We start from the raw sequence: 24,343 nt of genomic DNA, 5'->3' as shown, positions 1-24,343 counted from the left end.
CTACACAAACCACAAAACACATGGAGTGGGTCAACATCAGGGTTAGACACCTACACAAACACAACACATGGAGTGGGTCATCATCAGGGTTAGACACCTACACAACACAACACATGGAGTGGTCAACATCAGGGTTAGACACCTACACAACACAACACATGGAGTGGGTCACATCAGGGTTAGACACCTACACAAACACAACACATGGAGTGGGTCACCATCAGGGTTAGACACCTACACAACACAAACACATGGAGTGGGTCACCATCAGGGTTAGACACCTACACAACACATGGAGTGGGTCACCATCAGGTTAGACACCTACACAACACAATGGAGTGGGTCCACATCAGGGTTAGACAACCTACACAACACAACACATGGAGTGGGTCACCATCAGGGTTAGACACCTACACAACACAACACATGGAATGGGTCACCATCAGGGTTAGACACCTACACAACACAACACATGGAGTGGGTCACCATCAGGTTAGACACCTACACAACACAACACATGGAGTGGGTCACCATCAGGGTTAGACACCTACACAACACAACCACATGGAGTGGGTCATCATCAGGGTTAGACACCTACACAACACAACAACATGGAGTGGGTCACCATCAGGGTTAGACACCTTACACAAAACACAAACAACATGGCAGTGGGTACCATCAGGGGTAGACACCTACACAACACAACACATGGAGTGGGTCACCATCAGGGTTAGACACCTACACAACACAACACATGGAATGGGTCACCATCAGGGTTAGACACCTACACAACACATGTACACAACACATGGAGTGGGTCACCATCATCACACACTGGATTGTCTGACACTATACAGTAGCATGTCATTTATCAGGTTAGAAAATAAATCTAAATCAAACAAGGCTTCAATAAGATGGAGAAAAAAATATGAAATATTTATGCAATAAGGCCCGAGGGGGTGTGGTATTTGACCAATATATCCAGGCTGTACCACAACCGGCCGTGATTGGGAGTCCCATAGGGAGGCGCACAATTGGCCCGGCATCGTCCGGGTTTGGCCATCATTGTAAATACGATTTTTTCTTAACTGACTTGCCTAGTTAAATAAAGGTTAAATAAAATAAATATATACACACACCATGGCTAAAGGCTGTTCTTAAGCACGACGCAACGCGGAGTGCTAGGACACAGCCCTTAGCCATGGTATATTGGCCATATATCACAAACTCCTGAGGTGCCTTATTGCTATTATTATAAACTGGTTAACAACGTAATTAAATGTTGTCATAATCATGGTATTCGGTCTGATATACCACAGTGTTTAGCCAATCAGCATTCAGGGCTCGAACCACCCAGTTTATAAATACACTGCTCAAAAAAATAAAGGGAACACTTAAACAACAMAATGTAACTCCAAGTCAATCACACTTCTGTGAAATCAAACTGKCCACTTAGGAAGCAACACTGATTGACAATAAATTTCACATGCTGTTGTGCAAATGGAATAGACAAAAGGTGGAAATTATAGGCAATTAGCAAGACACCCCCAATAAAGGAGTGGTTCTGCAGGTGGTGACCACAGACCACTTCTCAGTTCCTATGCTTCCTGGCTGATGTTTAAGTCACTTTTGAATGCTGGCGGTGCTTTCACTCTAGTGGTAGCATGAGAGTGCAGCTCATCCAGGATGGCACATCAATGCGAGCTGTGGCAAGAAGGTTTACTGTGTCTGTCAGCGTAGTGTCCAGCGTAGTGTTTATAAATACATTTATAAATAAACACATACACACAGAACAAAAATATAATCACAACATGTGAAGTGTTGGTCCCATTTTTCATGAGCTGATATACAAGATCCCAGAAAGGTTCCATATGCACAAAAAGCTTATTTCTCTAAAATGTTAAGTACACTTTTTTTTTTTATACATCCCTGTTAGCTAACATTTATTCTTTGCCAAGATAATCCATCCACCTGACAGGTGTGGCATATCAAGAATCTGATTAAACAGCATGATCATTACACAGTTGCATCTTGTGCTGGGGACAATAAAAGGCCACTCTAAAATGTGCAGTTTTGTCACACAATGCCACAGATGTCTCAAGAATTTGGCAGTAGAGAATTTGGCAGTACTTCCAACAGGCCTGACAACCGAAGACCACGTGTCCCTACRCCAGCCCAGGACCTCCACATCCGGCTTCTTCAGCTGCATGATCCTCTGAGACCAGCCACCCAGACAGCTGATGATAGTGAGGAGTATTTCTGTCTGTAATTATGCACTTTTGTGGGGAAAAACTAATTCTGATTGGCTGGGCCTGGCTCCCCAGTGGGCCTATGCCCTCCCAGGCCTACCCACGGCTGCAGCCCTGCCCAGTCATGTGAAATCCATAGATTAGGGCCTAATGAATGTATTCAACTGACCGATTTCCTTATATTAACTGTAACTTAGTAAAATCACTGAAAATGTTGCATGTTGCGTTTATATTTTTGCCCAGTATATATAAAATACTGGACAAATCCTTGTTCCTCATGTTTACCTCAATCCTCTGCGCTCCCGCGTCCACCCAGTAGAGCAGCCTGCTGATGGGGTCAAAGGTGAGGGCCTCCACATTCTGCAGGTCCTTCCTAACGATCACTTCCTGTCCCGTACTGCCATTTAGACAAAGCCTCTGGAGGGGGAGAACAGGGAGGGATGTGGTCACTGAAGTATGTGTATATACTTTTCACTAATCACAATTCACTATGTACTTTGGTCACTGAAGTGTGTGTAGGATAGATTCTGTGTCCGAAATAGCACTTAATAGGGTAAGTCATGGTTACATCGGAGTGCCTTCTGTGAAGGCCCTGACCTGTATGGTGTCCAGCGAGATGTCGGCCCAGTAGAGGCAGTTCCGTTCGTAGTCAAAGTCCAGGGCCACGGCCTCGTGGAGACCAGAGAGGGGCAGGGCCTGGTCGGTCCCTGTGGCCAGGTCATAGCGATGGATGGAGTTCCTCACAGCGTACAGGATGAACTCATTACTCTCTGAAGAAGAACAGGAGAAAAAATAACACTTAATACAATTCATTCTAATCTATATCCATGTGAAGAGTAACAACTGGCAACAAAATAGTAACAAATAGCCTTTTATTTTGTATACAGCAGTACTGTAATCTAATCAAATGGCTACCCAGACTATTTACATTGCCCCCCCCCCTCTTTTACGCTGCTGCTACTCTGTTATTATCTATGCATAGTCACTTTAATAACTCACTAATAACTATGTGGTGCACTAATGACGGTTTCTTTTATTGGCCCATCCACCATGATGGTTATTGGTCCAGCTCGAATGACGGTTACTTAATTGAGAGAGGGGAGGCTTACCTCCTACAGGACAGGGCAGCATCTCTCCATCCAGTCTGGCTTCTACATCCCCTCCACTACAGCTGTCCCCAGACACCTTCCTGTACCTGAGAGAGAGACACACAAACTGATTAACAATATGGTCAGACAAACACCCACCACCCATAAAGTGTATCTTGTGCGTAGTTGTGTAAACGAGGAGTACAAACGTTTACATGTTCCCCATTTTATATACACTGAGTATATAAGAACACATGCCCTTTCCATGACAGACGAACCAGGTGAAAGCTATGATCCCTTGTGGATGTCACTTGTTCAATCCACTTCAAATCAGTGTAGATGAAGGGAAGGAGAAAGGCGGGTTAAAGAAGGATTTTTAAGCCTTGAGACAATTGAGACATGGATTGTGTATGTGTGCCATTCAGAGGGTGAATGGGCAAGACAAAATATTTAAGTGCCTTTGAACAGGGTATGGTAGTAGGTGCCAGGCGCACCGGTTTGTTTCAAGGACTGCAACACCGCTGGGTTTTTCACACTCAACAGTTTCCCGTGTTTATCTAGAATGGTCCAACACCCAAAGGACATCCAGCCAACTTGACATAACGGGGAAGCATTGGAGTCAACATGGGCCAGCATCCCTGTGGAACACTTTCGACACCTTGTAGAGTCCATGCCCCAACGAATTGAGGCTGTTCTGAGGGCAAAAGGAGGGGGGCAACTCAATATTAGGAAGGTGTTCTTAATGTTTTGTATACTCAGTGTATGTCAAGATTTTGCTGGGACATTTCTCTCCTTATGACACTAGGTGGGGCTGTTCTCCATGATAAACGAGGGCTATGTAATGGAATGATGTCACTCCTTCCTCTTCCCCACAGCACAAAAAAAGAACAAAGACAGTTCCCCGTGACAACAAAGGAYGCCAATTACATAGAGTTCATATCATATTCATCATTAACCATGCTGATATCGAACGCCCGTCTCCTTGTGGCAGAAAAAACATAGTAGACTGAGGTGAAGACTGGTACGCTCGGTAATGTCATTTTTTTTGTAAGACATATGTCACTGCCAGTCTGCCACCAAGGACAAGTGTATCTTAACCTTCGTTTGTACGTCCCAAATGGCACCCTATTCCCTTTATAGTGCACTACTTTTTAMCGAGGCCCATTTGGGACACACTATGAATTCAGTCCAAACCCCTTCAGCTCAGCTAACCCTGACCCATCCACATTGCAAGGCCGTAACAGTCACCTTAACAAAAAGGGAAAAGCCTATAATTATGAGAAGGGTAAAGCCTGGTTTCTGATGAAGTGASAATATGTTAATACCAAAGGGATATTGACTTACCCTGTACTGCGACGGTAGGTAGTGCCAACGGGGCAAGGCACGGGCGGGGCGTAGAGGTTCCCCGAGAACTCGGGGTCGGGCAGGCACACCTGGAGGGACAGGTCCTCGCTCAGCTTGAAGCCATAGTCACTGAGAGAGAAGATGAGAAAGAGAGAGAGAGAGGGTGAGTGCAACGGACGCGTGGAGTGATACAGCTCGTGATTGAAATGTGAACCAGTGACGACATGTCGACGGGACGACTACATGCGCGTCAGAAGAGTGAGTGAGTGAGAGAGAGACAGAAGAATGGGAGGAGGAGAAAGAGGAACATGATAGAGTCGAGAGAGGGATACAACGAAAAAAAAGAGAGGATGAGACAAAAGAATCGAAGAGGCAGGACAGAGACAGAGGGAAATCAAGGAGCATACTGAACGAACTAGGCGAGACAACGGATGGAAGGTGATGTATTAACACTTCAGTTCAGGAGTGGACGCGACGGGAGAAAGAACGATGAGACTAGAGAAAACGGAAAAGAACGAGAGAAGAAGCGAGGGTAGGAATCGAAGGCGACAAGGCAAAAGAAGAGGAATGAAGAAGAGACAGAGGGAGGAAAGAAGAGAAAGAAAGAGATAAGGGAGAAAGAGAAAAGAGAGAGAAAGAAAAGAGAGAAAAGATGAGAGAAAAGAATAGAAAGAGTAAAAAGGAAAAGAGAGAAGAAAAAGAAAAGAAAGAGGGCAAAGACAGAAGAGGGAGGAAAAGAGGAGGAGACGAGAGAGGAGAGAAAAACGATAGAGAGACGAGAAGAGAGAAGATCCGCAGAGAGAGAGAGATAGACGAGGAGAAGAGAGATGAAATGAGAAAGAAAGACAAAAGAGAGAAAGATAGATGAGAGAGAGAGAAGAGAGAGAGAAAGAGAAGAGAAGAGAGAGTCGAAGAGAAAAGAGAGAGATGAGAGAGAGAGAGAAAGAGAGAATAGAGAAAGAGAGATATAGAGAGATAGAGAAAGAAGAGACTGGAGAGAGAAAGATGAGAGATAGAGGAGATAGGAAGAGAGAGAGAGATTGAAAAAGAAGGAAAGAGAGAGAGAGAGAGGAGAGAGAGAGGAGAGAGAGAAAGAGACGGAGAATAGAGAAGAGAGAGATAGAGAAAGAAAGAAGAGATAGAGAAAGAGAGAGAAAGAGAGACAAAAAGAGAAACCAGAGAAAGAGAGAGAGAGAGAAAGAGAGATAGAGAGAGAAAGACACCCACTGTTCGCCTACCCGACTATGAAACTATGAACAGATAGAGATGAGTGGAAAAAAGACTGTGGCCCAATTCCAATCAACCCCTAGCCCCTACCCTGAAAGGATAGTATAGGTGTAAGTAAGGGAGAAACATTCCACCTAGTCCTAGCTTAACAGAAGGAAATGTGGAGCTGTTACCTTTCTAGACAGCAGCTATCTAATCCTTTCAGATCGATATAAGGTGCCTAGGGGTAGATAAGAGTTTAGGGGTAGAGGCAAAGGATGGATTTGAGATTGGACACGGGCTTGGCAATGGTGCCTCTGGTCTTACCACTCGTAGTYCTGGCGTGTGCAGGAGCAGTTGGACACGGTGACGGGGCGGTCGAAGTCTTCTCCGTTGAAGCAGGTGGCGTGGGGCGTGCGTCGCTTGTACACCATCTCTCTACCCAGAAGACAGTCGTTGCCGTGCTCGTCTGACGGGGACCAGCGCTTGTAGTCTCCCTCGGCACACGGCACGCCTGAAGAGACACACAAATACTTGATTTGGAATTTGATTATATTTTATTACAGTAGCATGGGGACAGAAGCGTACATATGCCTGGACAGTGGACACACACGGACGCACAAACACACACCTCAGTGAGACTCTGGGTCAATGGACGTATGTTTCTCATTTGCGTTGTGAAAATGGAAGAYAAACAGACGCAAAAGCACCAGGCTGAGCATACTTCAGTCATGACTTCTGCCCAGCCTAGTAATATTATGAGTCCACTCACCGAGCACGTCGCTGGCGTTGACCTGCAGGATGAGCCAGCTGTGTCTCTGGTCGGCGTAGGAGCCGAAGACGGTAAAGATGGTGCTCTTCTCCCCCGGCTCCGTCAGCAGCTGGTAGACATACACCTCCCTGTCAGAGAAACGGAAGTCTGTCCACGTCTCCCCCTCATTGGTACTGAACCTGAGACACAGAGAGACAGTAGGTAAGTAGCCTTGTCCGAGCCAGAATGGCCCATAGGGAAAATCTCCTAATTCACCATCTGAACAGGATGCTAGTCTATAGATGGGCCGACAGAGACAGTACAGAGATCAGAATTAGCATGGTTACAATATTTATACCCTTTTTACACTACTGAGCCAAGCCAAGCTGTAGTGCATTAGCCTGGTTACGTATCCCATGACCTGTAGTAGCTGGAACCGAGCTGGAAAGCCAGCACAGTACTGCTTGGGTTGGCAGTGACACAGTGGGTTGAAAAGGGAATAATTCACTGAGCCTTTATTTGACAAGGTAGGGCAGAGTTGCAGTGGGGAGTAGAGGGGTGCAATGAGGAGGGGGTGATGCACAGCACACTGTTCTGTTCTAGCAGTGGCGATACAACAGCCCTAAATAAGACCCCTGCCGTGAGACTCACTTGAGGTGTGTGCTGGAGCCCCCCTGGGCGATGGCCATGAGGATGCCCCCGTGGTCACCCCACGTGTAGAAGTGAGGACCGGCCAGCGCCTTGAGAAGGGGAAATGTGAAGAACACCCATTAAAGCCACACTCCGTAAGATTGCTGGTCAATTGATATAGCTACCATAATAAGACTAGCACAACTGTCGGGCCGTATTATTACAAAGAATATGAGACTGAATGAGGTATACTATGTTGAGATTAAAATTCTGCTCTTGTGGAATGTCACATCGWAGACATCAAGAGCAGGTGAAAATGTTGTGTGCGCTTTTCCATTGTTTCTGTTTTTGAGGGTTCCCCAGCCTTGCAGAGTGTGGCTTTGTGGTTGCTTAATAATATGCTGTCAAAGAAAGTGTCCTCCGCTGGCCATTCAGCACTATGGCTAGGCGCTCCACAGAAGCCCTTTGGCATGAGGGGGTGGCATAGGCAGGAAAGACTAACCAACGTCATGATTTACAGCATGCTCATCACGTGCACAGTTACGTTTATGGAGCACACAAACAAAAACAAGGCGCGCACAGACAGACACTGACCTCTCTCCATCTGGCCCCAGCACTGCTGGACACATACACGTTGGGCTTGTTGGCCAGGTTCTTGCCCACAGAGCCTGCAGGGGAGACAGACACAGACACAGGATGATCAGTGGAATGGCTGTGAGAGAGGTGATGAATTAAACAGAACACACAGAGAGTGATTCAGTAGGAACACTACTGCAGCTTCAGGTGGTCTCCAGTGCCAGCAGTATCCCAGCCTGTGTCCCAAACAGCACCCTATTCCCTACATAGTGCACTAATTTCGACCAAAGACCTATGGGCCCTGGTCAAGAGTAGTGCACTACATGCATAGGGAATAGGGTGCGATTTGGGACGCATCCGAGCACAGCGGCCAGCCCAGAGCACACAAAGCCGACAACAGAGCAAAAGTAGCTCACTATACAGGGAACAGGGTGCGATTTGAGACGCAACCACAGAGAAAGGGGCTAGTGTAGCATGGCCCTATAGCTGGGTGGCTCTATATAGGGATAGAGTCTATCCAGGGTTTTTAAAACAGATGCTTGAGATCAAGAGATAGACCTATGTTCCTGAAAAGTTCCTATTCTCTAGTGTGCTTTATTGTTAACATTAGATTGCAGTGTCAATACTCTGTCCTTACCATGTGCTGAACATATAGGCATGAATAATATCAAAATCGGTCTGCAGTCATTCTAGGGGGAAGGCCCTAACGAGTGTAATGAGTCTAATGTCTAGCATCATATATCTATTTATCCTATGTGGATGTAGACTACCATGTTGTACCTCACGGTGTGGCGTACTGATACCTGTTGTACAATTCACCAGTGCAATATGGATTACAGCAGGTATCAAAGCTCTGACTCCAACTCTTTATTGTTTTATGTAGTTGTGTACGGCTCTCTCTGTGTGTCTGACACTCATCCTGAGAGCTGGTTAATGAAGCCACCGTTCTCCTCCCCTGCACCACCGCTAATGACTGTTGTTCTTGGAGGCCATATCAACGGTGCTTTACAAATTAAGAAATTGTATACAGGAACAAGTCACAAAACAAAATGCTTCGGTGGAAACGTTCCCCCTGATAGGTGGTGTGGGGATGCTGGTCGTGTGTGGCTGGCTGGGTCCACACAAAGAGAGCGACGGTCTGTGTGTGTGTTTGCTTGTACCCACTGGGTGAGGCAGAAGTAATTAGTGCATGTGTGTGTGAGCGATAACATGGACGAGAGGGGCATAGTGTTTCCGCAGCCCTCCCTCCCTGCTCCTCTCTGCACTTCTCCCCGTGGCCATTATCTACTAATAATTTAATTAAGGGTTCTAGCAGCTCGCAGGGTGTAGAGGCGTCTTCCTCCTTCCAGACACAGCTACAAAGGAAATCAATGTACTCGGCCAAGCAGGCAGAAGCGTGACGAGGTAGAGACAGAGAGACAATTTTAGTGGATTAAACACAATGGATGTGTCCAACTGCTCCTCGTGTAGCACCAGTCAAAGACTATTGCTCTGACCTGAGTACACGCAGTTATACATGCATGCACACACACACACACATTCGCACAAACCATGAACACACGCACTCAGAAAAACGCATGCGTGCGCACACACACACACGCTGTGAATAAGAATTAGCTCTCAACTGAATTGCCTGAATAAATAAAGGTTAATAAAGGTTAATAAGAAATAAAAACTGAACACAGACAAACAAGCAGGAAGGAGAGACTCGGCAGCTTCTCTATGCACATAGTCTCATTTCCTGTGTGATTGACTGATGGAGGAAGTGGTCCTCTCTATCAGATCAGACAACAGCGGAAGTTGCACCACCATAAGGGAAGTCACGTATTCGCCATAGAAATGGTAATTAAGTGGCCTGGCGTGTACAGCGGTAATGCCGTAGCAGTATGGGATCCCTTTAACACAACCTTCCTCTTTCTTTCCCCACTGTCTCTCTCCATCTTTAAAAATATACAGTACCAGTCAAAAGTTTGGACACACTTACTCATTCAAGTGTTTTTCTTAATTTGTACTATTTTTTACATTGTAGAATAATAGCGAAGACATCAAAACTATGAAATAACACATAAACAACCAAAAAAGTGTTAAAACAAATCAAAAGATATTTTAGGTTGTTCAAAGTAGCCACCCTTTGCCTTAATAACAGCTTTTTTATACTCTTGGCATTCTCTCAACCAGCTTCACCTGGAATGCTTTTCCAACAGTCATGAAGGAGTTCACACATATGCTGAGCACTTGTTGGCTGCTTTTCCTTCACTCTGTGGCCCAACTCATCCTAAACCATCTCAATTGGGTTGAAGTCGGGTGATTGTGGAGGCCAGGTCATCTGATGCAGCACTCCATCACTCTCCTTTTTGGTCAAATAGCCCTTACACAGCCTGGAGGTGTGTTTTGGGTCATTGTCCTATTGAAAAACAAAATGACAGCCCCACTAAGTCCCACTAAGCGCAAACCAAATGGGACGGCGTATCGCTGCAAAATGCTGTGGTAGCCATGCTGGTTAAGTGTGCCTTGAATTCTAAATAAATCACAGACAGCGTCACCAGAAAAGCACCCCCACACCATCACACCTCCTCCTCCATGCTTCAAGGTGGGAACCACACATGCAGAGATCATCCGTTCACCTACTCTGCGTCTCACAAAGACATGGCGGTTGGAACCAAAAACCTCAAAATTTGGACTCATCAGACCAAAGGACAGATTTCCACCAGTCTAATGTCCATTGCTCGTGTTTCTTGGCTCAAGCAAGTCTCTTCTTATTATTGGTGTCCTTTAGTAGTGGTTTCTTTGCAGCAATTTGACCATGAAGGCCTGATTCACGCAGTCTCCTCTGAACAGTTGATGTTGAGATGCGTCTGTTACTTGAACTCTGTGAAGCATTTCTGAGGCTGGTAACTCCAATGAACATATCCTCTGCAGCAGAGGTAACTCGGGCTCTTCTTTTCCTGTGGCGGTCCTCATGAGAGACAGTTTCATCATAGTGCTTGATGGTTTTGCGACTGAAGAAACTTTCAAWGTTCTTGAAATGTTCTGGATTTCATAGTTTTGATGTCTTCACTATTATTTTACAATGTAGAAAATAGTACCAAAAAAAACTAACTTGAATGAGTAGGTGTGTCAACTTTTGACTGGTACTGTATGTATTTTAAAATAAATAGTCATTGTAGTTGTATGATGCTAGTCTAAGCCTTCCCCACCTGTGGCCATGATGAGCCCTGGCGCTGACTCCTTGGACAGTATGGGCATCCTGCGCAGCTGAATGTTGAGAAGCTGGCTCCAGCGCTGGGCCAGGTGGAGGGAGCAGCCTTTGGAGAGCTACGGAGAGAGAGAGGGACAGGATGGGGGAGATAGAGAAGTACCGAGAGGGTATAGAAAAGGGATGGAGGGGAGGGAGTGATAGAGAGGAGCGATATAGAAAGGAGGGATAGATAGGAAAGATGAAGGGAGATCGAGTAGGGGGGAAGGAGGGAGGGATGGAGAGGCGTTGTGGAGGGAGAAGGGAGAGATGGAGAGGCGTTGTGGAGGGAGAAGGGAGAGATTGGAGAAGGAGTGAGCCGTGTGGAGGGAGAAGGGAGAGATGGAGAGGCGTTGTGGAGGGAGAAGGAGAGATGGAGAGGCGTTGTGGAGGGAGAAGGAGAGATGGAGAGGCGTTGTGGAGGGAGAAGGGAGAGATTGGAGAAGGGCGTTGTGGAGGGAGAAGGAGAGATGGAGAGGCGTTGTGGAGGGAGAAGGGAGGGATGGAGAGGCGTTGTGGAGGGAGAAGGGAGGGATGGAGAGGCGTTGTGGAGGGAGAAGGGAGGGATGGAGAGGCGTTGTGAGGGAGAAGGGAGGGATGGAGAGGCGTTTGTGGAGGGAGAAGGGAGAGATGGAGAGGCGTTGTGGAGGGAGAAAGGAGAGATGGAGAGGCGTTGTGGAGGGAGAAGGGAGGGATGGAGAGGCGTTGTGGAGGGAGAAGGGAGAGATGGAGAGGCGTTGTGTAGGGAGAAGGGAGAGATGGAGAGGCGTTGTGGAGGGAGAAATGGAGAGGCGTTGTGGAGGGAGAAGGGAGGATAGAGAGGCGTTGTGGAGGGAGAAGGGAGAGATGGAGAGGCGTTGTGGAGGGAGAAGGGAGAGATGGAGGCGTTGTGGAGGGAGAAATGGAGAGGCGTTGTGGAGGAGAAGGGAGGGATAGAGAGGTGTTGTGGAGGGAGAAGGGAGAGATGGAGAGGCGTTGTGGAGGGAGAAATGGAGAGGCGTTGTGGAGGGAGAAGGGAGGGAAGAGAGCGTTGTGGAGGGGAGAAGGGAGAGATGGAGAGGCGTTGTGGAGGGAGAAGGGAGAGATGGAGGCGTTGTGGAGGGAGAAGGGAGGGATGGAGAGGCGTTGTGGAGGGAGAAGGGAGGGATGGAGAGGCGTTGTGGAGGGAGAGGGGAGGGATGGAGAGGCGTTGTGGAGGGAGAGGGGAGGGATAGAGGAGGCGTTGTGGAGGGAGAAGGGAGAGATGGAGAGGCGTTGTGGAGGGGAGAAGGTCAATGGTCAATGGAGACAACAATCTGGCAAAACCAAAAATAAATAAATACAAATATAAACTATTTCCTCAGAAGTGAAGCTACATTTACATTATAGTAAATTTAGCAGACACTCTTATCCAGAGCGGGTTATAGTAGTGAGTGCATACATTTTAGTACAAGGGACACCACTTTCTAAAACCAAACAGAACACACCTGTTTGCATCCAAACCCACTTCCCCTTTAGAATGCAAACACACACCGTGTGGCCTCATGGCTGTTGTTTCTAACCACTAATGTAGGTTCATATTATCCCACACCCAATCCCTACCTCAAAGGACTTATAGACTCAGCACTTTGACAGTGTTTGACAAGGCAACTTCCTGCTTACAGACATCAACAAGAAAATAATACAATTCTGCCAAGACTGTCACTTTATTGTCTCTTCCAAGTTTTTGCCCTCCCTTTAGGTATGCCTACATTAACAAGAGCCAACAGTGGGAGTCTTGGGCAGATCTTAATTAGTGCTGGGATGATACTAGCATCGCGACACTCGCTAGTATCGTGGAAAGGAAACAAAACCCGAAGCGGATATAAGTTCTTTAGGAAAACAGCCCTAATGTTGGAAACAAACATTACGTTGTCATCCAGACTCACATTTATTTATTTTCCAAGCTATAGCACATAATATTTTTCATGCAGCAGGTTTTTAAAAGAACAAAGAGTATGGTCTGCTTCGTGTAATCCTGTTGTTGTCGCCCCGATGTGTATGATGTCACATTGCTGAAGCTGCCAGCAATGGTCTGCCAGGCAGCTAAAATCTAGGGTCTGTGTTTCGGTATCCTGTATCAGTGGTTAGGGGAAACCCACCGGGGAGGAGGTGAACGCTTTCTCTAACCACTGATACAGGGTCAGATGTTACTGTAACAGCTAGCTAACTACCTGGCAGTCCAGTGTTCCTCCCAGGCTGTCAGCGGAGGGGGCCTGCAGCAGCTCCCAGGTGCCCCCCTTGTCGAAGGTGATTACAGAGCGCATGTTGTCCTCGCTGAGTGAGCCGTTGATGAGTGTGGCCACGAAGACGCCGCGCAGACCCTCCACGCGGTGCAGGTCAGCAAAGGGCTCATTGGTAAAGTACCTGGGATGAAACACACACAATGGCACACACACACACAGGCGTAGGTACACAAACACAGACAGATGCACATATACACACAGACATGATCAGCATCAACAACAATACAGTATCACGTTCAGTGTATCTTGTGGCTATGTTGTTTAAAGGAAACACGTGTTCTGCTCGTGTCACTATCAAGAAGCAATGAAGCTGCTCTCACAACACAACAACTCCAGGTAGCTGGAACCTAGTCATTTGACTAAGTATAGGCCCTGGACGCATTACGCTACACTGCCGCGCCATGACAACATGGACTCAGCAAACATCCAACATCCTGGTCCCTGGGATTTAAACATGTAAACACATGCAAAGGCCCTGCTGTTGTTTACCAACACTGAGGAGAAAACACACACGCTGACTCATTGTCGTCACTAGGAATGCACACCAGGAGGTCCCCCAGTGCTGCAATGAACAGACGTAGAACAGCCTCCTCTCATCTCTCCTTCAAAATAAATACAGTTGGGTGGGTGCGCTTGATCAAGGTGGGTATAATTGATCCAAGGGTGTGTGTACTTGATCAAGGAAGGTGTATTTGATCAAGGTGAGTTCTGTTACTTTGTTCCTAGCAAGACACTACAGATCTCATAGTGTTTTCTACTAATTAGGCTGCCTTAACTGTGAGTCACATCAGAATATTGCAGACTTCAAATAGTACTTGTTTTCTTTGAAATGCTTTGGGTGATTGATTGAGCCTGCCTGGAGTGTCAGACGGGCAGGGTTTGCACTTTTGGGACTTTTCTTTTGATTCTGTTGTGTCAGGTAAGCTCAATCAAGGGCAGCTTAAGTATTTGAAAGACACCAATACTAATTGAACCCAGATCTCGGATTCATTGTTGCTTAGTAGAATACTGCAGTGTTTCCAAATCTGTTCCTGGGGGGATACACCAAAGGGGTGCACATTTTGGTCCTACCCCAACAAAAATGTGCAACCTGTGATTAGTTAATATATCAAATCAGGTGGGTTAGTGCTGGGCCGGCCTGAAACAAAAATGAGCAACCCGAGATTGGTTGATTAGGTCAAATAGAGGAAGTGGGTGTGTAAGTGCTGGTCTGGAGCAGAATTGTGCAACCCCCCCCAGTAGAGTATTGAGAAGCACTAGGAATATTGTGCCTACCTGATGAGGGTGTTGCTGCCTGAACCCTCTGGGCTGTAGTATAGCACATTCTCCAGGGACAAAGAGAAGGACAGGCCCTGCGTGTCTGAGATGTACAGGTGGGTGACGTTGTTGAGGTGGTTGACGCAAACAAACACCTGGTCCTCCGAGGCGTCAGCAATGTAGTACTCCTGCAGGAGAAGAAGAGAGACGTTGGGCAGTTTTCCTTATTTGGGAAGGGCATGGTGTGATTCTCCCACAAMTAAAAGCTGATGATTGTAATTCAACTTTTATTACACAAAAACAGGTAAATTTTTAAGATAAATAATGTCATGGAATTAAAATCTTTCTACCGTGAGTGGAGTGTAACGCCTTAAAGTATTTTCTGTGATTGGTCTTGTGATTTCTGGCTCATGTTGAGCTGTCAACTACATACTAGCTACATAGTATAGTTATAGCATTTCCTTACAAAAACATTTTCCCAATTTCATCAACGATACAGTGACAGGTTTGTTCTCTAGACTAGGAGACAACTAGGAGCCACAGAGAGGATGTTCTGGTGTGGCGAAGCAGGCCTGGAGACTCACTGTGATTGGGTGGCGGGTCATGAACTGGGCGGCTTTCATTGGCTGGCGGTTGTAGGACACCCACAGCTGGACGGAGGATGGTTCATGACTCCCCAACAAAGTCTGGAACCAACAGATGTACAATTAATAAATCAATCAATGAATCAATAAATAAACACAAAGAGCCATGGAGACGGCTTAATGCCTACCTCCTAATTATGACTAACGTGACAAAATTATTATAGAATCTGCTATTATTAAAAGGACCCGCCAGAGAAAGTTGACAACACTATGTCAACGTAATTTCCTGTCCTAGAGAGGAAATGCACGTTTAGGTTCCAACTTCGAAAATTTACTACTTATTCATATTCACAAATTGGGTGTGGGAATTTCCACGTGGCGTTTATAAACATCAGCAAATAGGGCACTGGCAGCTGGCAGTGTAGCTAGCTAGCATGCTAACCTTATCTTATCTTAGCTAATGTTCTGTTACAGTTATTTTTTACTAGGCCTATACCATATTCAAAAGATTAGCCAGGTATGGCTGCTTCTGGATTTGTCATAAGCATTGATTTAGGGAAAACTCTCACACAGATGGAAACCACTGGCCTATCTTTGACATCACCATCTATYGTTACCTCCAAAGTTTTCACATCTTCCAAAAATTGTGACTGCGAATCCGCCATAGAAAGGCTTATAAAGAATAATATGAAGCTCCGGTAATATAGATAAGTATTGAAAGATAACTGATATGCATTTTTCTACATTTTAAATGGACAACCTTTGGTAGTAGGTAGGCTGCTGGCAGGCTTTGGCTGCGGTACATGGTTCTCACACAGGGGAAGTGAAATGATAAGCTACAATGACTTTGCTCATGATCATCCACGCCGCAAATGACATGTTACTRTAATTTCCTTGAACTTTTTTCACGAGTGCCTTTTCATTATCTGGATAGACACTTGTGGTTTCTAGGTAATGTTAGACCAATCAAAGCAGTGGAGTGTGTAGTGAGGCAAAACTTTAGTGGTCAAAATAATCCATCTTGGGGTGACGGGGGATTGCAAAATACTATCACATCAAGCAATTATAACATTTATATACAGTACCAGTCAAAAGTTTGGACACACCTACTCAAAGCATTATTCATGAAGCTGGTTGAGAGAATGCCAAGAGTGTGAAAAGCTGTAATCAAGGCAAAGGGAGGCTACTTTGAAGACTCTCAAATATAAAATATATTTTGATTTGGTTAACACTGTTTTGGTTACTACATGATTCCATATGTGTTATTTCATAGTGTTGATGTCTTCACTATTATTCTACAACGTAGAAAATAGTAAAAATTAAGAAAAACCCTTGAATGAGTAGGTATATACATGAGTGCTGTATATACATTTTTAATACAGACTAGCTCCAAAATAAGGTGGAAAAACTCATTTGCACCCCGTTTTAATTTCCTCCATTGCTCAGGCGGCCAAGTGAACACAAGGCTGTTTGGCTCATCTCAGTCACAAAGAGGAGCAACTTTGCAGCTATTTCTGAATAATAAACAACACCATGCTGGTGGGTGTTAACATTCAAATAAACCCCAGCCCTGAAACGAATGGTAGGCTGAAAATAATTTGTATGTCATATCATAGCAAAAGACACCGCACTCACAAGGATTTGCACGAAGTGGAAACTATGACTTATTGACTTAAATAATTGTGAAAAATCATGGGTAAGCTCTGGCCATCGTCTTTCAGGGCTTTTAAAGACTCATGTGATGAATCATCTGTACTGTTGGGCGGATTGTAAGCTCAGTGTGCCAATGAGAACAATCAAAGGCCAAATCTCATTGTTATGWCAGCGAGACCACTTTGTTCAAGGGAGGGGAAGGGGCTGTAATCTTTAATGAATTACAAGCAGGAAGACCAAAGCATCGAGTCTCGCCGCCCTCCGGATCCCCAGAGAGACCTGAGACGCTATTTGCATCCCAAATGGCACCCTATTCCCTACAAAGTGCACTACTTTAGACCAGAGACTAATGGAGCCTGGTCAAAAGTAGTGCACTATATAGGGTGCCATTTGAGACGCAMCCAGTGATGTGTCTCCTCTTACGTGTCAGTCTGGCAACACCGACACCATGTGATCTGCCTCCCAGGGATTGGCTAAGCTAGGCTCACATCAGCAGAATGGGACCACTAACAGCCTGTCTGGCCTTCTGCCCTCCATTAACAACTAACAGAAATATTCTCTTCATTAAAAGCTGCAGGTAATAAATGTCAAGCGTGTACACTTTATTAGGGAGGCCAAATACACAGTTTAATATGATTATATTTGTAGTTATTGAGGCCCGCACGCACGCGCACGCACACACACCGATTAATACACGTATCTTTACCGAGCTGGGACAAAACAATGTTATAAAATATGAGCACAAAGGACAGTGTTAACATCATAGAGCAGCCAACAGTTTGTGGAAAAGAGATGTGTCACACAGACATGGAAATCCCACGATGATGCTAACAATGAAGAGGACAGATGGCTTCAGTAATGCACTGAAATAATACTTCAGTCTGACGGGCCACACAGACAACCACACACACAGGCAAAACACAGCCACACTAGTGGTGCACAGTTGGAAASCAGGCAGCAAATAAGAGCAGCAGAACATGCCATAACTATTCACCGCATAGGACGGCAATCAGGTTCATGGCATCATCTTTGATTAACAGAGAGCGCCCTCAAGGCAGCCAAGATAATAAATAAAAACAAACAAAACATGCGCGCACGCTCACTGAGAGCTTTCCCAGTTCCCCCACTGATGACTGATGGATCTAGGCAAGCATTCATGTCATGTAGTCTGTCTTTTATCTGATGACCCAGCAGGCGCAACAAAGTGACTCCCTGTTCCCTGAGACACAATGTGCCTGCCTGCGTGTGAGTCCGCCTGTCTGCAGGTCTGGGTCCTCACAGCGCTATTCAACCCATTGATTTATCTACTGTTGCTGTTAACGTTCCATCCCAGAGTCTGCCGTGTTCTGAAAGMMAAGCAGCYACAACAACACAATGTGGGCATGGAGAATACCAAGGGGAGAGAAACTTAGTCTCGGAAAAGACTACGGCTTCAATGCTTCAATGACAGCAGGCCAGGGGGGTCATTTCAACCACAGTAGCTTGACTGGCTTCCATGACAGAAAAGAGGTCTGATGATCTGTGGAAAATGGATTCTATCCACCAGTGATTCAAATCAAACCTTGCTTTAACAAGTGTACGGTGTCTTAACCATCCATCCAACTATCATGAAATGATTATTAAGTCATTATGAAGTGTCATTATGTTAATATAAATACCAGGAACAGATACTGAACACCATGAGTAGCATTCTTATTGAATTGATTCATCTTTACATATTCATAGCAAGTATATACCTTCAGCAGTCTAGCTGCTCAGAACAGAAGCACTGTGCTTCCAATGCAAATGATGATATTTGGATAACCCCCCTCCCTTTTCACATTCTATATCTAAACCAATAAACTAGAAGAATAGTAGTGGGGGGGGCACATGAAACCCTGTCCTCTCCAGTCCTCCTGCAGAGCCGAGCCTATAGGAGCTGCCGTTGTGGTTTGTTTATCCAGCCAGGAGGTAGCTGTTAATCTGAGAGACAGAGCCATTTCCCAGACCTCCCATTGCTTTTAAGTGGCATGTTTATCTCCGCCCTCCTTCTCTCACACTGGACATGTCACATCGTTTTTTACAGCGAAGTGCCCTGTTGTGTGTGTGTGTGTGTGTGTGTGTGTGTGTGTGTGTGTGTGTGATGCGTCACACATTGCAGTGGGAGCTGGGGAAATGTGGGGTTTGGCATCACACGTTAAGGAAGAAAGTAAAGGACCACTACAGCGTTAAGGGCTATTGCGACCAATATGGCTGCCCGAAAGGAATAATGCTAGGTCTTGTTCTCTGGGTGTCGCAACACTTAAATCTCTTTTACGGGGAAAACAAAAGGTCCAAACAGCAGCTTTAATAGGCATTGCAATCTCCTGTTCAATGTGGTTGTTGGTCTGCTCTATGCCGTTATGGGTACATTAAACACGTTGGGGGTATTGACGCATCAGGGAAAGCACAGGCAACCATTCGAAAAGGAAGTCCTTGATCTTGTTACACTCCACCTCCTCTCGTCACCACTGAGACACCTTGCAAATAACAAGGAAATGTGTCAAAAAGAAAAACCTAAGAAACCTCTTATTGACATCCATTTATATTAATTAAGTCAGTTATCTTCCGGATGACTATGGAAAGGAGTAGAGGTCTTAAGGTCTGATTATCAATCATTACTCAGGGATCTATATTGTCAGGCCTGGGATAAATCTCTGCGTTTCTGGGGCTTTTAATTGGCCTAAGAAGCTCTGTGCTGCCAAAAGCTCGTGATATTCATTACGGTAATCCTATTAGCCCCAGCCGAGGATATTAGTAGGGGCTGGGTAGTTGGTATGACTAGAGACGGGTGAGAGTGAGTGAGAGTGACGAGTTAGCGTTGACACGGTGTTGCTAATGCTCTGCGACTGGGCTGCGTCACTGAGCGTTTCACATGCTCACTGCTCAACCGTATCTGGGGGGGGGGGGGGGCGGGGGGGGCTGCTCTGTGGAATGGGTCAAGCTGTGGGGTCACAGACAGGGCAACTGTAGTAGTTTCAAAAAAATTAACTGAGTCCCTAAGCTAATGCTGCAAAGATATGACAACAGAGGCTCTTAGATATAAATATAAAGCTATGTTAGTTCCTTATTTATTAAATGTAAGGCTCTGGTGATTAATTTAACCACATTCACTGAGTGTACAAAACATAAAGAACACCTGCTCTTTCCATGACAGACTGACCAGGTGAATCCAGGTGAAAGCTATGATCCCTAATTGATGTCACTTGTTAAATCCACTTCAATCAGTGTAGATGAAGGGGATGAGACAGGTTAAATAAGGATTTTTAAGCCTTGAGACAATTGAGACATGAACTGTGTATGTGTGCCATTCAGAGGGTGAATGGGCAAGACAACATATTTAAGTGCCTTTGAACGGGGTATGGTAGAAGGTGCCAGGCGCACCGGTTTGTGTGTCAAGAACTGCAACTCTGCTGGGTTTTTCACGCTCAACAGTTTCTCGTGTGTATGGTCCACCACCCAAAGGACATCCAGCCAACCTGACACAACTCTGGGAAGCATTGGCGTCAACATGGGCCAGCATCCCTGTGGAACGCTTTTGACACCTTGTAGAGTCCATACCCCAACGAATTGAGGTTGTTCTGAGGGCAAAAGGGAGTGCAACTCAATATTAGGAAGGTGTTCCTAATGTTTTCTACACTTAGTGTAGTTTTSCATATTGTTTTTTAATTTGCCTATTTTTGATTCATGTGAATGGTGTTGTTGATTAACAAACTACAGTCCAACCATTCGTTTGTGTTTAGCCTTTTGTATTTAGCCTCATTACCATCTATAAAAACAATCCAAATCTACAATGGAAGTGGGAATATCACTTTCTACGAGTGGAAGTGTGAAATGATATAGCTTGGGATACAATTCTAGCCAGAAAAAAAAGACACCGTACTATCCTTTGGCTATGGAACAAATCAGCCCATTGGGAATAGCAACAGTACTTGAGACTGCAGCACACGGCAGCACTGGGCAACAGAACCCTGATGAGTGTTTGCATGAGTGGTTAGTGACACCAAGCAACAACCAAACCACAACGTCATTAACAGCACATAGATCAGTCATGTCTGACAAGCTGCACTCTCTAGCTCCGACCAACAGGAGTGCTGCTGGCCAACAGGTTGGTTTGGTATGCAGACGAGACACAACATAAGCCATTTCGCTGTTCTGACAATCTGAGCGACCCACCTTAGTATACGCTCGCCTCTATGGAGACCGTCATAGTAGCGCATTCTGTCACATGCAAATGTGTTGTTAAAGTCTGCTAGCCTTACTCAAAGAGAGTAGGGACCAGAGGTGTGGACTCGAGTCACAAATATGATGACTTGCAACTCGACTTTGACACCAATGACTCGTGACTTGACTTGGACTTGAGCCTTTTGACTCGACCTGACTTGATTCTCTCCCCAAGCCAATATTAAATATGATGCTATTAAAAAGTGTACAGCGCATCAACTCTTCATTTAACGGATTACAGTTTGAATCGGACAGCAGCCAATCAAATTGTGCCAGCTGAGAAAAAGCTGTGCGTGGCAGTGCAGAGGAACGTCGGCGGGTGAATTCAGATGGAGCCCTTGGAAAGATGATACCCAAAATTATTATTTTCGGATATAAAGACGACGCTGCATCAACAAAAAAACATGATGAGAAGAAAATTATAGACGGAGGCGCAACAATTTCCAACGTCGTTCGACATTTGAAGCTGCACAAAGAACGGTAAGTCGTGGCTAATATAGCCGACAGCTATCCATCACACGAGGCTGTGTGTTTATGAGTGTGTGTAACTTGTTTGTTTCATGGGTTTCTTTTTGCCTGGCTTGTGACGTCTGGAGCCTGTATTGTTATGTGCGCTCCTCACTGCTTGCCTAGATTTGCAGATTGACTCGCCACCGYGCTGTTTGGAGCTGGAAAAGATCAAATGAGCACATTTGTGGCAGAGTGCCTCCTAGAATGGTTGTGTACTCTTCCTAACCTGCTGATTAAAGCGAGTGCTTGAACCTCTGTGTTTATGCTTCACACAAATCCCACCATCCTTGTCTCTGCTGTCCTCCACAGTTTTGAGCTTTCTCCATTGATAATGAATGAAGAACGGCGGCTTATTTCATCTGAGGCACCGCATTCAGATACAGTTTTCCAGATAGAAATGCAATATCTAGATCTGTACTCGATTCTCTATTCTACACGGCAACGGCTGTTGTAGGTAATGTATTTCTATGTGAATTGCCATGTTGGATGACCAGCAGATACTCTGCCGTTTAATTCATCTACAGGAGAGCAACCACCCCACACGACCCAGCCTACCATGCCTCTCCCGCTGTCAGAGGGGGGGGGGGGGGTCTTTATCATGGCTACCCATGTATTTCCACGGAAAACTAACATTTATTTGGAAAGTAATAAATATATAGATATTTTTAAAAGCATTCATGATTTGCGTAAATGTAATATACTAACTATTACTCTTGTTAAAAACATGAAATGGTATTACATTTGGTGAAGAGCACGTTATGACTTGTTTAGGACTCGAGACTTGACTTGATACTTGACGGTCTTGACTTGAGACTTGTCTCAGACTTGCCTGTCTTGACCTGGAACTTGACTTGGGACTTGAGTGCTAAGACTTGAGACTTACCTGTGACTTGTAAAACAATGACCTGGTCCCACCTCTGGTAGGGAAGACTTTATGAAGTATGCTTGTAGCTGTGAATGTTGAGTCAATTGATTTGTAAGAGACTGATATGAATAAAGATATGGTTGTTACAATGTACAAACACAATGTGCATATTTATAGGGGTTTAAGAATGCATATTTCATCAAGGTTGCACAAGCTAAGCAGCAGCGCAGAACCTCAGCTCTCCATTCAGTTTCTTTACAGAAACACCACTTCCTCATGGTGAAAATTCCCGAAACAGCCCTCCTCTGCAATTGTACTTTCAGTCTCTCTTTCCCCTTTCCGCTACATGTTTTTTTGTTTGTGTGTTGTGTTGTGGTGTGGTGTGTGTGTGTAGTAATGCCAGGATTCAGATACGTGTGTTTGGCCATGGCTGTTAACAACACAGCGTTCACTGGAGTGAGTCTGCGTGGTTATTCAGGGCTAGGACTGAGTTTGCACAGACAGGAATCATTAACCGTAATTGGCTCAGAATAGACATGTGTGCTATCAAATGGAAACTAATATTTCAGCCTAGTTTTGATGGGATCGGTATCAGACCACATTAACCCCAGTACATGACATGGCCCATATCTCCAGTCCACATTGCGTACACAGCAAAAGATATTCCTCTTTTCATGGAGGGGTCAAGAATGAAGTTCCTCTTTCATTGTATGACGCTTTATTGGACAGCATGCGCCCAGGCAAAGCACGCTGGATATTTGTGACACAGATTCACAGCCAAGGAAGGAGCCTGGGATCAAACCGTCCCCATCTGTTTCAAAAAGCAGCAGTCGTGTGCCTGTGGCTTCCATATGCCAAACAGCGTGCGACTTTATCGCAAACAGACACTGCTGGGGTTATAGGAGGCCAAATACTTTAGCTAGGGATAAGAGATACTACCTTTASAACGATTCTATGCATGTGGTGGATTTATCAGGTATTTAAGCCTACCAGTTCAATATGATGGCTTTGACTAATGACTTACAGTCCTTCAGAAAGTATTCATACCCCTTCAATTATTCCACATTTTGTTGTGTCACAGCCGGAATAAAAATTGTCTCACCCATCTACAAACAATATCCCATAATRACAAAGTGAAAACATGTTTTTAGACATTGTTACACAATGTTTGAAAAAGAAATACTGAAATATCAAATTTACAAAAGTATTCACACCCCTGAATCAATACATGTTAAAATCACCTTTGGCTGCGATTACAGCTGTGAGTCTTYCWRGGTTAGTCTCTAAGAGCTTTGCACACCTGGATTGTACAATATTTGCACATCATTATTTTATTTTATTCTTCAAGCTCTGTCAAGTTGGTTGTTGATCATTGCTAGACAGCCATTTTCAAGTTTTGCCATAGATTTTTAAAGACAATTTAAGTTAAACATTAACTAGGCCACTTAGGAACATTCTGTCGTCTTGGTAAGCAACCAGGATGTATATTTGGCCTTGTGTTTTAGGTTTTTGTCCTGCTAAATGGTGAATTTTCCCCCCAGTGTCTGTTGGAAAGCAGACAACCAGGTTTTCCTCTATGATTTTGCCTCTGCTTAGCTCTTCTCCCTAGTCCTTGCCGACGACAAGCATACCCATAACATGATGCAGCCATCACCATGCTTGAAAATATGAAGAGTGGTACTCAGTGATGTGTTGTGTTTGCCCCAAATATAACACTTTGCTTTCAGGACAAAGTTAATTTATTTGCTACATTCTTTGCAGTTTTGCAAACAGGATGTATGTTTTGGAATATTTTTCTTCTGTACAGGTTGCCTTCTTTTCACTCTGCCAATTAGGTTAGTATTGTGGAGTAACTACAATGTTGTAGATCAAACCTCAGTTTTCTCCTA

At 45.1% G+C, this 24,343-nt stretch overlaps 1 protein-coding gene across 2 annotated transcripts in view; it reads right to left on the bottom strand.

Annotated features, from left to right (window-relative positions):
• sorl1 (sortilin-related receptor, L(DLR class) A repeats containing) overlaps positions 1-24,343 on the bottom strand; it is a 63,890-nt gene that overhangs the window by 17,247 nt on the left and 22,300 nt on the right. For both annotated transcript variants that reach the window (XM_023981625.2, XM_023981634.2), the window contains exons 7-18: positions 15,185-15,286; positions 14,619-14,788; positions 13,272-13,464; positions 11,042-11,159; positions 7,863-7,936; positions 7,290-7,378; positions 6,660-6,838; positions 6,215-6,401; positions 4,682-4,810; positions 3,359-3,444; positions 2,847-3,019; positions 2,535-2,666 (exon numbers count right to left, since the gene is read on the bottom strand). In XM_023981625.2, the coding sequence (XP_023837393.1) occupies positions 2,535-2,666; positions 2,847-3,019; positions 3,359-3,444; positions 4,682-4,810; positions 6,215-6,401; positions 6,660-6,838; positions 7,290-7,378; positions 7,863-7,936; positions 11,042-11,159; positions 13,272-13,464; positions 14,619-14,788; positions 15,185-15,286 (1,632 nt within the window). The remainder of the gene's footprint in view (positions 1-2,534; positions 2,667-2,846; positions 3,020-3,358; positions 3,445-4,681; positions 4,811-6,214; positions 6,402-6,659; positions 6,839-7,289; positions 7,379-7,862; positions 7,937-11,041; positions 11,160-13,271; positions 13,465-14,618; positions 14,789-15,184; positions 15,287-24,343) is intronic.

Source organism: Salvelinus sp. IW2-2015, linkage group LG4p (assembly GCF_002910315.2).
Source record: "Salvelinus sp. IW2-2015 linkage group LG4p, ASM291031v2, whole genome shotgun sequence".
Lineage (NCBI taxonomy): Eukaryota > Metazoa > Chordata > Actinopteri > Salmoniformes > Salmonidae > Salvelinus > Salvelinus sp. IW2-2015.
The sequence above is the reverse complement of the archived record's forward strand: the minus strand, read 5'-3'. Positions and strand labels throughout refer to the sequence as shown.